Below are 15,839 nucleotides of genomic sequence, written 5' to 3'. Positions count from 1 at the left end.
TTTTTGATTTGTATTTTTGACACATTATTGCCTTTGTGTACTAGGTCTGACGTTTTATTTATTCATTTCTTTTATCCTTTTTTGATATTCATTTTGGAGCTAGTTTAAATAGGCATTCTCTTACCTGACCCAATTGCATTTACCAGGATAACATTCACAGCCTTTTTAGGTTTGTTGCATCACTTTCTCTCTCTTTTTTTAAAAAATTTTCCCTGTTACTTTATGAATGTGACGACCAAACATCAAATTAGGTTTAGGTTTGAAGGTTTAGGTTTATTTATTTGTCATATATAGGTTAACACGGGGTCAACATACAATGAAATGTGTATGACGAGAAAAACAAGTCACTCAGCCTAGATCCAATAAAGCTAAAAAATAATTAAAAATAATAATAAAAAAAAAATAAATACATTTTACAAGTTAAAAATAGACTAGCTAGGGTTTGATTTGTCTTCAATTTTGTTTGGTTATAAATTGATCTATTTGTATGGAATGATTACAATAAAAATTAATAAATGCAAAAAAAAAAAATAGACTAGCTATGTAAAATAAAATGTGTACGTTTTAAAAGAAGTTATAGAGCGATATGAGTTGAATGAGCTGCAAGTACAAATGACCGTTATTGCACAGATAATGTTTTATAAGTACAGATGCATATTCCATAAAGTGCAGATGCATGTTCCAGTCAGTATTCAGAGTGTGTGCAGGTACAGTTTGTGTGTGAGTAGTGCAATGTAGATGTAATGTAACTGTATGTAAGTGTTCAGGTGTTGCTGTTGAGGAGTCGAATGGCCTGGTGGTAAAAACTGTTCTTAAGTCTTGTAGTCCGAGCAGCCAGACTCCTGTATCATCTGCCAGACAGTAACAAGAGAACAGCTGGTGTGCTGGATGGCTGTGGTCTTTTATGATGCTGCTTGTCTTACGCAAGCACCGATGGAGGTAAAAGAAAAGAAATTATATGTGCTTGTTGTGTTTTGTTCTTATCCACTTAATGTATTGCTTTTTTAAGTGACTCCATGTTCTGTTTTGTAATCTGCTGGTGATCCATGAAAATATTTACTCTTGTCTGCTCGCCACCAGCTCACGGAGTTTGTCCAAAGTCAATAGTTAAATGAAGAGAAGGGGTAAAGCCTGGGCATGAGGTGAGCGCATTTAATGGTGGTTTGACATGATTACTCTCAATTTGTGAAAAGGTTTTCTCTTTAGGCGTGGTGGCCCAGTGGTTAGATACTTGTCTAGTAACTGCATATGAGCAGTTTCCACAATGTTTTTGTGAATGCCTGGGTTAGGCCAGGTACTCTTGTTTTCCTCCCAAATCCCAAAGACATCTGTTAGTTTTAAATTAACCCCATGTGAGTGAATCCTGCAGTGCACTTCTGCCCGTCCACGGCTGTTTAATAATGCTGGGACAAGGTCCGGATAATGCAATCTCCTATATTGATGATGTGAGTTTGATGATGCTTTTTCCATTAATATAATTTTTTTCATATTCCAAAAATTAGAATCAGATTAATGTGATTTTCAGTTGTTTATGTCCTTATTTTCATTCTGACGTGCTCTATGCATAAGGGCCTAGGTCACTAATTGAAACAAAACCAGCAGCAAAATGGTTAATGGCTAACCAGAAGCAAACATGAACATAATCAGCTAAACCAACTGAGCTAACACCCAGAGCGTCTACGCTGAGTGGTGTGCCCTGCTTCCCGTTTCTGAAGCATGCGGCCCCCTATCTCTCTGCTGGCACGACATGGTGAGTAGACTATGTATGTTTTGTACTTGTTCTTTATCAATATAAAGACATTACACACTTCAAAGCATCTATTACAAATAACATCAAGTCATTAACTATGGTAACTTGCAAGAATGCATTAATCTTGTACATTTTAAGATCAATTTTTAACATTTAAATTATCTAAAAAAAATAGCATTTTCCTTAAAAAATAGAAACAAAAAAGCAGAACAAAATGAAAAAATAAAAACAAAAAACTTAGATACCAAGCAAAAAAAGATTGTTTCTGAAAACTGGATTGTCTTTTTTGCAATGCAAGTTTTGTTACAGTACAAAAGACCTGCGTTGACTGACCTTACTTCCAGAGTCCTTGGCGCCACATTCGCCCTTATCGTACCACCATTTGTTTTTCAGCTTGTCTAAGATGCCTTGTTCACTGAGTTTCAATACTGCAAGGTTTACAGGAGTTCTTCACGTGGGAAATAACATAAATAACATTATATTATGTTATTTTATGTTATTCAAGTTTTTAAACTACTTCAAATTTTACAAAGCGATAAAGTAGGTTCCTGGCCAAAACAACAGTTCATAGTGCAGGCAAGCTGTCTAAGACCTTGAAACTACACAGCAGTGCTAAGCTAAGGTGCCAGGTCCCACCCATATCGCTTCGAGTAATCGGCACACACTGTTAACAGTTGGAGGCAATAGAGGACGGGGAGACTAGTGGGAAATTCCCGAAAAGGGAAATCAAAAGGATTTGGGGAATTTGTTTGCTCTTTACCAAAAGTCGACAAGTTCGGTCTGACAGGGGGCAACTTCTGACTGTTGGAAACTGCTGCCAAGGCTCTTTACTTGGAATGGCCTTTTAATTTAAGTGAATTTCTATATTAAGGGTCCCTTCTTTTCTGTAATCAGATGATGAAGACTGCACCCTAAATGGTAATATTTGCACAGTTAAGTAGCCAAAGGCTCACCAGGAAAGAACTGACTGCAGTGACCGAAAATATCCATGTAAAGCAGATGAGCAAAATTGGCGATATAATAATAAGAGATGGATTATTACTTGAATTTAAGATGTGGTCTGTGTGGATTAGTCCTGTGCGTATGTATGAATGAGCGAGCCCCTCCAGGGCTGCCTCGCACTTTGGGCTCAGTGCTGCTGGGATAGATGACAGGATTGACGTATCTTTTACTGTATAATATAATGCTACTGTGTCTGTGTGTCTGGTCCCTCGAAGCAATCTCTTTAGTCTTACTGGTCAGTTTATCTTTGGTGGCTCAGTGGTTGGAATGATAGCACGATACTCTAAGAGTGTGAAGTTCATTTCCAGATTATGACTTTTTTTTCATTTTTACAAAAAAGGAGTTAAAATGGAGCATTTCCATGAAAGCAAGGCAAATAAATTACTGAGTGATGTTGGGTCACTAAATACTAATGAGGCGTAACTCGGGTCACCTTCAGCAATGTTAAGCATTCGCAAGAATGTGAATGGTGTTTTTGTTGTGAGTAATGGGGCCTGTCTATCACTGGGGGTAATCAGAAAGCAGATTGGGGGCTAGCAAGGTGCATCAGTCTGAGAATGATGCTTTATGGGAGTGAGATCGAGAAAGGACCTCCCGGGTAAAAGAGGTTGAGACACACGAGGATACTGAAGAAAGACTTTTGAAGAACTGGAAAGGTAACACATAGGGCAGGAGATATCAAATATGTTTAAATGTGTTCTATTACCTGTCTTCAACAGTTAAGTGTAGCTAGTTTAATGTAAAAAAAACATTTAATTTAGAAGTGGAATTATAGAAAAGAAAGCAAGCAAAATTACTTTTATTTTTTAACTTTAAATCTAGCTGTTTTAGCAGCTAAAAAATAGAATGCAAATGTGCCCGCTGTGTGTGGTTTGCTGCCTGGTGGCACTATATTCCACTCTGATCAACAGAGTGATGGCATTATGAAGTGGCCTAGATCAGTAGAATGTAAAGAAAAAAGGTCTGCTGCTAATCAGAGCTGCATTTGAAATCTCTAAGGAAGTGGCACAATGATTGGCTGCATTTTTAAACTGCTGCTTCACTTCAGTTTCTTAGTTGGTCATTGCCTGATGGCCGCACATTCTCAGGGGTGCAGGCAGGAATCTTTCTCTTGACAATGTATCACTGCGGTATGGAGGTACAGTGGTTAGAGCTCATGGCCCCTGAAACCTGGGCTTGAATGCCAGCCTGGTTACTCTCTGCGTGACTGAAATTCGAGTTTGTACGTTTGATAAATGATTCAGGACCTGGGTACTCTGTGTAAATGTTCTCGGCTTACCTCCACCTCGTCCCAAATATAAATGTGGTAGGTTGATTGGCCACTCTAAGTTGACCTGCTGTGTTGATGTGTAATTGATTGGCAGCCTATTCAGGACGGATTCCTGTCTTGTGGCTAGGATAAAATTGTGATTCCTACAGTGAAGTAAATGGGATCAGGCAAGAAATGTATGGATACATCAACTGCAATTCTTAGCAATGTAATGACAGTCTCTGCAAGGGGAGAGAAAAAGAAGATTCCATCGTTATTAAACTTGCGAATGAGTAATTGTCCTTGGCACATTTTGTGATATTTCAAAATATAGGAAGTGTCATTTACTGTAAAATCAATAAAAATGGTAATAATCGCTCTCAAGGTGCTATACTGGGACACTCAGATGAACAGGGTACGATTTGTAATTAAACGTCACTTTTTTTGCAGTGCTTTTCAGAGTAGCACAATCACACAGCGCTGTTCCAGTCAGTCAGAAGCACTCCTAGTCGCATGGCAGCCATGAGTCATTCTGGTAAAGAGGCTTGTGGGCTTTGTGTTTTGACATAACAGCCTTGCCGATTACTCTACTGTGAGGTACCCGATTTTGGTGCCTTTGAGGCTGACCTTGGAGTCACCTCCCCCGCTGCCGCACTCTCCTTTGTCGTACCACCATTTGTTTTTCAATTTGTCCAAGAGGCCTTGCTCATTCAGTTTTAATACTGCCAGGTTAACAGCATTTCTTGAAACGATAAAACATAACTTGTAAGAAAATGCACAAGTCCGTAAAGAAAATCTAACGTAGAATCATCATCATCATCATCAGCATCAAAGGAGCACGAAAGGACAAATTGGTTAAGAATTTCACGGATATGAAGAAATAACAAACGCTTGTACAGCAAAGAAAGTGTTAAATATTGGAAAGGTGGCATGGAGGGTCACATTGGTCAGAAACTGAAGGGTGCGGGATGGGGAGCTTGTCTTTAAGAGGAAAGTAACAGCAACATACAGCATGCAATTAACATCGGTCACATGTGACAGCTCAGCTTCTACAAGTTAAATTGAAAAACTATCCAAGTGTAAAATGAAAGTGACAACAAACAGCCTGAGAGAACGGCAGAGAGGAGAAAGTGAGAGAGAGAGAAAGAAAGTGGAAAGGAGAGTGGGCCAAAAGAAAGTTTATCAAAAGGGCAAAATGTCTGGCTGAGTGAGAGAGAAAGAAAGAAAAATGGTAAAAAGGAGGCGAATAAGGAGGTTATATGGAACTGAAAGAAATTGCAGGATAAAGAAGAAAAGAGTAGTACGGGGGGACAAGGAGACTGCATGGAATGTAAAATGCTTATACACCAGTTAGAAAGGGTGGGTATGTCATTGAAATGAAAATGAGAAATACCACAAGACAAATACAAACCGGGAAGAGCAAACTCTATGGGCTTTAAAGGGACTACATATTAAACGGAAAGGGTACTGAATGCATGTCTGTAAAAAAATGGGATAAGGAGGGCTAAAATGGAGACGGGAAAGCCATATGAGAAGAACAAAGGGAACTAAAATAATTGAGTGTAGAAGGTTGATGTGAATTTAAGAGAGTCAAAAATGGTAACGAGAGGGGTAGAGGGAGAGAGGAAGACTGCACAGAGTGGAAAAGGGCCCCACAGAAATTCAAAGAAGTAGGAATACAAAAGAAGAGAAGATGGTGAGAGTGAGAAATGGTAATAGTACATTAGGAAATTGCCAAAGGAGAGAGGAAAGCAGTATTAATTGTACATGATCTAGGAATGGCGAGTGTGTGAGAAGCAAAGTCGTGAGAGTGAGGAAACAGTAAAATGGGAGTCCAAAAGGGAGTGCGAAATGGTTATGCGTAAGTTAGAAAGGTTGGGTATATTGCAAAAAGAAAGAGAGAGTGTGGGAAATAGTAAAAGATAAGTATGTGTAAAGGGAGAGAGAAAGACGACATAGAAAAAAAGAAAGGGAAAAAGACAGAGAATGATCGTAAATACACTGTACATAAGTTAGGATGAGAGAGAAAAGAAACCAAATAAATAAGAAACCGTAAATGTCAAATATAGATGAGAAAGGGCAGAGGGAGGTAGGAAGGGCGGCAGTAAATAGTCTGAATACATTACAGGTAAAAAGAAATGACAGAGGGATAAATTGAAAGCAAGAAATTTAAAAGAGTAGTTTAGAAAGGATGGTACAGAGAGAGAGAGTAAAGCTGGAGGAAAGAGTTAAGATGTAATGAGTGAAAGAAAGAAAGAAAGAAAGAAAGAAAGAAAGATAGAAAGAAAGAAAGAAAGAAAGAAAGAAAGAAAGCTAATGCAACAAGCACATTTCAATGTCATTACCATGTTTCCTTTATGTCTAACCAAAGCAGTCAGGCATGAATTGGCACATAAAACCGTTACCTCAAGACGTCCACACAAAACAGAAATGACAACACAAGACATCAGGGTGGGTGGAATACTATAACAACATGGATAATATTGTTATATTATCCCACCCACCTTAATGCCGAGCCTTTTGGGGTCGCCACACCGTAACCCTTAGAGTCAAGGTTTCCGCCCACTTTCATGGTGTCACAGGGTTTCCGCTGCTCTATGTACTCATTCATGGTGGACTCCAGCAGGAAGGCGAATTTGCCCTTCGACTTTCGTACCCGGGCAACCCCTTCAGCTGTCGTCTTTGCAAAGACAGACGGTTCAGCTGATTTCATATATGACCACATCTTTTCATATACCGCTATCTTTGATCGCTGCAGAACAGGGGAGAGGGGGAAAAAGAGAGAGAGAGAGACAAAAGAACATTAGGGGAAACCTCAAAAATGCAGAGTACAATCTGGAGAGATTCTTCATAATGTTCTGGTGAAATGTGGTGATCACAATGCAAGAAAAGATACACAGCAGTAGATCTCGAAGTTCATACCTGAGCTATAGGACATGTCCCACTGTCATAATCTGAAGGTTCTGATCAGAGATGATTAAGTGGGGCAGTAATCTAAGTTTTATAATCTTCTAAAGCAGTATTAAAAAAAAAAAAGTCTAAAACACACTCAATGGTAAAGAAGGAAATTAAGTAAGGAACCTGAGTGCACATCTTCCATCTGTTGGGGTTCTTGATATACCTTTTATGTTGAAGGCATGCTATGCAATGGTTAAGTATCAATAATTAAATTAATATCTTGGCTAAGAAATCCATCCATCCATCCATTTTCCAACCCGCTACATTCCTAACTACAGGGTCACGGGGGTCTGCTGGAGCCAATCCCAGCCAACACAGGGCACAAGGCAGGAACCAATCCCGGGCAGGGTGCCAACCCACCGCAGGGCTAAGAAATCCTCAAGGGATATAGCTCCTTTATAACGAAGGCAGCATAAAGTGTGCTAAGATGCATGTGAAACTTGACGTACCAGTCTGCTAGTGTGCTGTGCTATAGTTATTATGAAACTTGCATACTTTGCTGATATCGTGTGTGTTGTAGATTACAAAGTTATTATACTTTAGTGTTTAATTATTTCAGGCATACTGTAGTTATACTAATATTTTATAGAAAATAATTTCCCCCAGTATGTCAAGAAAACATAAGGCAATGTGTTTATAAACTAAACTACAATTGGTAAAGAGGGTAGAAATGAGAAAAACAAACACCACGTGGCATTGAGGCCTGCAGCCAGTCATGAAAGGAGCTGGAGCAGAGCATACAGACAACACTTACCTGCAAGGACTTTGGAGGAGAACCTCTGCTGCTAAAGCCCACTAGCATATCCAGTGGAATAATATCATGGGCATCAGTGGCTGATTACTTACATCGCAAATGGATGTTAATTTGCTGATGATTTGAACCACATAATTTAAGGTGTTGTGAATGCCATGTCGACAATAAGCACTTGTATCCTAATCGAATATGGATAAGTTATAAAGGAATTGCACTTGCACCAGAAGCTCTCAATGCATCTGTAGCAGACAGATATACTGTAAATCCAATCACATTTTCCCTTAAAAAATGCAAATTAGCAATCTGACAACATCTGTTGTGGGGTTCATCATGGTGGGTACGCCAGAGCTTTGTATGCTTCATGCATATTTAACAATCAAAAAAGCCCCCAGAAGCTTATTATTCAGAGAAGGCAGGAGAGGCAGAGGATGTTCTGTAATGCTGCAATCGTTACTGCTTTTGTCAAAGCCACAAGTGTGCTGCAGTCAATCAGGATGTGTGAACGGAGTCGAGAATCATGGGATAAAATCCTGCTTGGGTTGTTCAATGACCATGGCTGGCTGTCCAGTCACCATATATGTTGCCTTAAATTTTTCCATATTTGTGAAAGTCTGACTCCTGCTGAGAAGAAAGGATGGGATTTTGAAAATGTATTCCTATCGAAGAGCGTACCGTGGTTGCGTTACAGTATCTTGCTACGGTTGCTGGCTTCCCCACCTAATCCAATCTTTTAGATTACACAAACCATCCGTAAAATGGTGTTGTGTTCAGGGCTCTGCAATCAGCTCTGCAGAGGTTGTACATCAGTTTCCATCAGGGAAACGACTCTGTGAAACTGTGGGTGGGTTTAAAATGAGATGGGGGAGTTCTTCAGTGCAAACCTATGGGTCACACATTACCATCCTTACCACAAATGAATTTGACATGGATTATTAAACCTGAAAGGGATATCACTGAATCGAGTTCCAGGCTATAACTGATCATCACCTGTACTGGGGAGATGAGACAAGCTGGTGAGACAAGCCTTTGCTAAACTTGCATAGTCTGCTGGATGGTACATGCGCAAATGACTCTTCAAGTTTGTCATTTGAGAATCTTTAACAATAACAATCTTTGTCTAAATCATCAAGCCCATTTAGTTTGAAACCAAAGAATTGCCAAATTGGCAAGGCTGATTTCTTCTTAGTCACAAATTCATGCATCTGTGCTTTTTTATATGTGTAAATGTAAAGTACTACTTTTGTACGTGTTACAGATACCTGGTGGCATGGATTGTGGACTATCTTACTAACAGACCTCAGTATGTGCATCTCGGGAACTGTAGGTCTGACATTGTGGTCAGCAACACAGGAGCGCCGCAGGGGACTGTACTTTTTTCCGGTCCTGTTCAGCCTATATACATCGGACTTCCAATACAACTCACAGTCCTGCCACGTGTAAAAGTTTGCTGACGACACTGCTATCGTGGGCTGCATCAGGAGTGGGCAGGAGGAGGAGTATAGGAACCTAATCAAGGACTTTGTTAAATGGTGCGACTCAAGCCACCTACACCTGAACACCAGCAAAACCAAAGACCTGGTGGTGGATTTTAGGAGGCCCAAGCCCCTCCTGGACGCCGTGATCATCAGAGGTGACTGTGTGCAGAGGGTGCAGACCTATAAATACCTGGGTGTGCAGCTGGATGATAAATTAGACTGGACTGCCAATACTGATTCTCTGTGCAAGAGAGGACAGAGCCGGCTATACTTCCTTAGAAGGCTGGAGTCCTTCAACATCTGCAATAAGATGCTGCAGATGTTCTATCAGACGGTTGTGGTGAATGCTCTCTTCTACACAGTGGTGTGCTGGGTAGGCAGCATAAAGAAGAAGGACGCCTCACGCCTGGATAAACTGGTGAGGAAGGCAAGCTCTATTGTAGGCACGGAGCTGGACAGTTTGACATTCATGGCACAGCGATGGTTGCTCAGCAGGCTCCTATCAATTATGGAGAATCCACTGCATCCACTAAACAGTATCATCTCCAGACAGAGGAGCAGCTTCAGTGACAGACTGCTGTCACTCTCCTGCTCCACTGGCATACTGAGGAGATCGTCCCCCCCCCCCCAAACTATGCGACTCTTCAATTCCACCCGGGGGGGGTAAATGTTAAAATTATACAAAGTTATTGTCTGTTTTTTTTACCTAGATTTTTATTTCTTTTTAATTTAATATTGTTTTTTTTTTGTATCAGTATGCTGCTACTGGAGTATGTGAATTTCCCCTTGGGATTAATAAAGTATCTATCTATCTATCTATCTATCTATCTATCTATCTATCTATCTATCTATCTATCTATCTATCTATCTATCTATCTATCTATCTATCTATCTATCTATCTATCTATCTATCTATCTATCTATCTATCTATCTATCTATCTACAGTGCATGGCTATTAACAATGAGGACTCCCTGTGGCCAAAATTGAAAATTACAGGAATTAGAGACAAGCTATTTTACACCACTCAACTCTAGATGGCGTTACCTTTGTGCCCAAGTGAAGCGTGAGGTGTAAATTGCAGCATTGAATGTCTACGCAGTGAATGAGGTAGATGAGAGCACATGGAGCCTCATTGAAGGGTCCACCAGTGGCCACACGCGTCAGTGGTCTCATAGGGTGACCAACAATGGAGATGGCAGACAGCATGAACCCCGCAACACCTCTTCAAGCCATCCACACCCCTCACCGCAGTTTATAACAATACATATCCATATTCCTCCTGTGTTAAATAATGAAGTTTGTCAAACTGAGCTGAAATCCCAGAAGGAATCTGCTTATTTAACTGAACTAATTCTGTATAGTACTACAGTATTTGATTCACCTTTAAACAAGTAAAAGAGTCAACAGTGACTTTGTATGACAATGGAAGTATCTGCCCAAAACATGATCAGGAGGAAAGAAGAAAATCTTGGTAATGCCCGTCCTGTAGGTCAAGTGTGGGCCTTTGATGCCTGAGATGTGAATAACAGGTTGCTGGCTTAAACCTTTTAAACTTGGACAAATGCTAAACCCCCAGATATAATTCTACTTGGAGATGGCCCTAATAAATGATAAAATAATATTTAAGTTACAATTTCTTTTATATTTGTGTTTTGTATACTGTACATGTTTGACTTCCATGTTTTTAATCTCGGAGTTATTTAAGATTCCTCCACAGTTAAGATGCCTTTTTCTCAGTAGCATTTTAACAGAAGAATGGGTGATTCCAGTGTAGCTCCACATGTACCAGCTATGATGTCACTCCTGGGTCACAGGCCTATGTATGATGTTGGTATGTCCCAGTCACATGTGTGTGTGTATGTAATGCTAGTGGTGCCACAGGGCATATTACATGATGTCATTCTTCTTGTGCCTTTCTGATTCACTCTACCATCCAGAGTATTTGCACCTTATTCCAGGGGGAACCCCAAAAACACAAAGAGTTGTACTTAACCAGGCAACTGACAGATTTTAAAACATGTGCTTGACACAATGAGCCCACTTTCCTGCTCAACAGTAAAATGATCGTGATGGAGTAAATGGTCTCCTCTTGTTTGTAAAACTCATTTTCCCTGGAGGAAGTCACTCTGATATTTTTAGTCTCAATTAGAATTTTAGATGTAATGCTGATTGAGGTGTGAACGGAACTGGAGGCATTGTGTTTGGGGTGACCTTTGAAAATCACGCAATGCAGTTGTATAACGCATTGGAGCCATTGATGTTAAACTAATGATTGATTTACTTGATTGACTTTATTTAAATACATATTGCATGAATTACAAAAAAAAAACAATTGACTAAAACAATAACTTAAAATTATTTCATTAAACATGTAGTGGTGCTACATGATTAATGTCATTGTAAATGTATTTTGTGCTGAGTCCCGTCTTTCATAGCGTTGTCCTGTTTACATGGTCTGTGTTTACGTAAATATGCTCCCCTGGAAACAATGGCCCCTCACAATAATTGGTCCTGTCAATTCCATCACCTGCATCTGATCATTTGCTATGAGGACAGAAATAAGAAATAAAAAACCACAAAACAAAACATCTCGTTCTACTAGACCGCCATTCCGCTACAGAGACAGGAGAAAGCACCGATTCAAATCATTCACACCTTTGTCTACCTGCCACTTTCAACACCCAACAACAACAGCTTTACACAGCAAAACCCCGGGGTTCTGGATCACGCCATGTGCTGAGGATAAACACGGCGAGACTGTTTCTTGTTGTTTGGAGAGAGGAGCAAGCCATTATTTTCATCTGTGTACTTTCCGAAGGACTATTTTTCCAGCTGAACCAAGTTCACAAACATTATCCATTTTCTGTTAAATATTCTGGACTTTTATGTGTGTTTCATACTTTCTGTGTGTCTTATTGAGTTCATGCACTTTTTATTATTACTTTCCAATGGACACTTTTGGGGTTCAATGTTATGTCGGGGTTGGTTGGGGGTATGATATATATATCATTTGGGATTTGTTCATTTCTTTCTTTATCAATATATACTCACTTTATTATTTTACATACTGTTTGATGGCTTATTTTTTGATCATCGATTGGGGGAAATTTATCTGGAAGAAGTATGGCTTGTTGGGTCTAACGTCCTTAGCTTGCCAGGCCACGGGTCTTGGTGATGTAGAGTGAGTCGGGCGTTACAAACATTAAATATAAAAGACTCACTAAACAAAAAATTTACAATATCAAAGGAGGCAGTGATTTGTACCAATGGAATGACACCTCTCACTTTTTGTGAAATATGACTGAACTTCTTAAAAGGCTTTGTGATCTCTGGACCCCCTAAAAGAAACACAATCCTCAAGTCTCCAGTGAGCCTGAGGCACTGAGATTTGTTCAATATGATTTGAGTGGACGTGTCACAAGATGGAACTAGCGCTCACACAAGTTTTCTCTGCTTTCCTCCTACATTCCATAGACATGGAGATAAGGACGACTTGTGACTTTAAAATGGCCTGGCATGCATTGGTACGTGTGCCCCCTGACAGACTGACACTCTGTCCAGAGTTGGTTTCTGTCTTGGGATTGGGTTCCTAGCAGAACTGGCAGAATATGTGAACTCCATGGAAGCATACAGGATTTGAAGATGGGAGAGCTTGGACAGCAAGCACCATTCTTTGTATTGTGATATTTACTGTATCATGAGGTCATGTTTGAGAAGTGTGAGGCATGGTAACATAAACAATAATAATAAAAATCACAGTAAATATTTGGGTCTAATAAACCACTAAGAGGTCAGCTCAGATGAAGACGATGAACGCAGCTAACCCATCAGACCTGAAAGCATTCCTCTAAACGGTGTAATCAATAATGATACAGATGAACTCGCATCACCAATCTCATGAGAAGATAATGAATGAAATGAGCAAATACATGTTATGATCCCACTTAATTAAAGATTTCCCACCAGGAAGCATAAAAAAAAGTCAGTCAATCAGTCAATGAATGTATGAGTGAAATCCACTGAGCTAATATCATGTTGTCAGTCTTATGAGCAGAAAAAAGGAACTGCATAAATGCTGAACTTGCTAAACGAAGATTATTAATCTGACAAAAAAAATTCAATAATAATGAGATGGGATTCCGCTTCAAACAGCAATGCATAATTTGCATGAAATTATATTTTGTGGGGAATGTACAGTGTTTTGATTTAGGGTTTAAATGTTCGTCTAAAGTCTGATGCTTTTCGCTGTTATGCAAGGTTTTGATTTCAAAAGAGAATTGAGCAGGACAGCTTCTCACTGTCTAAGAACAAGAAACACACATGAGAGAGAGGACGCCAGTTTGTCTGTATGGGTTCACCTTACTGAGAAGGAAGACCTTGGAGCCGCTTGGTGAAGAGTGAGGAATCAGGTATTACAAGGCAGCAGTCATGCTCCACTGTATAATCTAATTTCGTAGTTAGCAATTCTTTCTGCTTGAAGAAAATAACTAGTAGAATAAGTTTAAAGAGTCTGTTTTTACAGTATTTTAACTAGAAAGTACAATCGAACATTCTAAAGTCAACACCTTTCCTATTTAGCCGTGTGTTAGATTTGTAGATGTCCTCTATTATGGCTAACGTCATTAGTGCTGCTGCCTCACTGCTTTAGGGGTGTGCGTTAAATTCCCTGTCTAGTTGCTGTCATCTCCCCATGTCTATAAGGGTGTCTTTTCAAAATATTTTGGTCTCCTCCCATAACGCAAAGACATGCCCTGCAGTGGATCACCGACCCAACTGGAGCTGTTTCACTGCTGGGAAAATCTCTGGTTTCAAGCAAAACTCTTACATAGCTATACAGTTCAACAGTTTCTACAGTTTACAAGGCATCACTAACTGCCATCCTGTGATGCCATCATTACAGTTCCGAAGTTCGGTTTGGCAGCTCTTCATGCACACTCATTTATCTTTGAGTTTCCAATAACCCTGACCCTAGCGCTGGGTCTATTTAAATTTCATATAACGACTCTCCTCTTTCCTCTTTCATTTGAAATATATATTCTTATTTTCTTCATCCGTAGCAACCTTACTAATCCTGATTTTGCAGTACTGTGTCTCAGTTACTCGCCTCCTTGCTGCTGTTCACTTTTTCTTTCCTTTAGATGAAATTTGGTTATAATTATACATGTAATCGAAAGAGCTTGTATTTGTTTATTTTGAAATACAGTAAAACCTTGGATTGCGAGTAACTTTGTGAGTGTTTTGCAAGACGAGTTAAAACGTTTAATAAATTTTAACTTGATAAGCGAGCGAGGTCTTTCAATACGAGTCATGCATATACGCTTTGCCTGCCGAGCATCACGTGATCACAACTGAGCCAATGGTGCTTCTCTCTCCACGGGATTGTGGGTAATCGTCTCCCATGCTTGGTCTTAGTCGGCGTGCCTCACTCATACAGTCAACATCCGTATGCGCGTATACTGTTTACTATAGCATTGTGACCACTTGTATGTGCTGTAACGTGTGTGTCCCTGTCTTGCACCCCAAAACACGAAGCTGAGTCTCAGTACTTTAGCAAAACCAGCTTTTATTCAGCTTGAAACAGGAACAGCACGGTTATTTATTGTAGCGAGATCTGCTACTCTCCTATACACAGACACAACAGTCAGACAGGGTCGCGGCCAGGTTAATGGCCAAGTAAAACTGTGCCCTTACATTTATAATGTTCCTTGCATCACCCATTGACGGTAGGCGCTTATAACATGACCACAATCTTTTCGGGTTCACTTTTGTGGCGAACTGCTACAGCGCTGGAAGCCTGCGGTTGCTTCAGGACACTCATGCATGTGTCGTCCCGTTAGAGGTGGGTAGAAACCTTACAGAGCGTAAAGTATTTTTTTTCATTTTGTGTCCAAGTGTAGTGACTCTTCAGGCAAAAGCGACTGTCATTGGTTGCAAAAAAAGAAAAAGTTTCCAGTGAGCCAACAGATAGCAGGGATTCCGTTAGTTAGAGTGAAAGTCGTCCTACACAGTAATACTCCTGTCCTCTCTCTCATCTCCCTTACACCAATCCACAATTCTTTTCAAAGGTAAGGTGCAGGTTAATTTGTTTGATGTATTTTTACTTTATATTTTGTATTAATTATTTTTATATGAATATTTTTTGGTTGTAGAACGAATCATCTAAGTTTCCATTATTTCTTATGGAGAAATTTGCTTTGATATACGAGTGCTTTGGATTACAAGCACGTTTCCAGAATGAATTATACTCGCAAACCAAGGCACCACTGTAGATCTTTGTTATGTAAAACATATTTTATGGTATATTCTATGAATAGTAGAATTTAAAATAAAGATTGAGTGATTGAATGCTACAAAAACTAAAAGAGAGGAATGTGTTGTAGCCCCGATGTTCTTTAAGTCCTATAGCATATCATTGTGAAATATGGAGGTACAATCCATCATTTAGTTTGTATTACTGAGTGGAACACGGAGGAGGTCCACATAACAGAATGGTGCAGACGAGGCCAGTGCTGCTTCTTTGGGATGTCCCCAGCCTTATGATTTGAGTTTACCGTGCCTAACGTTTAATCTTCTGCACAGCACTGTAGCCCTTACAAACAGTGGCTTGCTTTTTTAAAAAGAGCTTGTGCAGTATTTTTATAAGGATTCT

At 39.7% G+C, this 15,839-nt stretch overlaps 1 protein-coding gene across 4 annotated transcripts in view; it reads right to left on the bottom strand.

Annotated features, from left to right (window-relative positions):
• The window catches only part of LOC114662111 (glutamate receptor 3), a 410,431-nt gene that overhangs the window by 20,947 nt on the left and 373,645 nt on the right, over positions 1–15,839 (bottom strand). The window contains exons 13-15 of one of the 4 annotated variants that reach the window (XR_007936331.1): positions 6,506–6,753; positions 4,629–4,743; positions 2,084–2,198 (exon numbers count right to left, since the gene is read on the bottom strand). Coding sequence is in view for 3 of the 4 variants with exons in the window: in XM_028815448.2 (XP_028671281.1) it covers positions 4,629–4,743; positions 6,506–6,753 (363 nt within the window). In the remaining variant the exon portion in view is untranslated. The remainder of the gene's footprint in view (positions 1–2,083; positions 2,199–4,628; positions 4,744–6,505; positions 6,754–15,839) is intronic. The other 3 variants (XM_028815448.2, XM_028815449.2, XM_028815450.2) reach the window with 3 other exon arrangements.

The sequence above is a fragment of the Erpetoichthys calabaricus genome, chromosome 12 (genome assembly GCF_900747795.2).
Source record: "Erpetoichthys calabaricus chromosome 12, fErpCal1.3, whole genome shotgun sequence".
Classification (NCBI taxonomy): Eukaryota; Metazoa; Chordata; class Cladistia; order Polypteriformes; family Polypteridae; genus Erpetoichthys; species Erpetoichthys calabaricus.
Note: the sequence above shows the minus strand (reverse complement) of the source record. Positions and strands in the feature narration are given on the sequence as shown.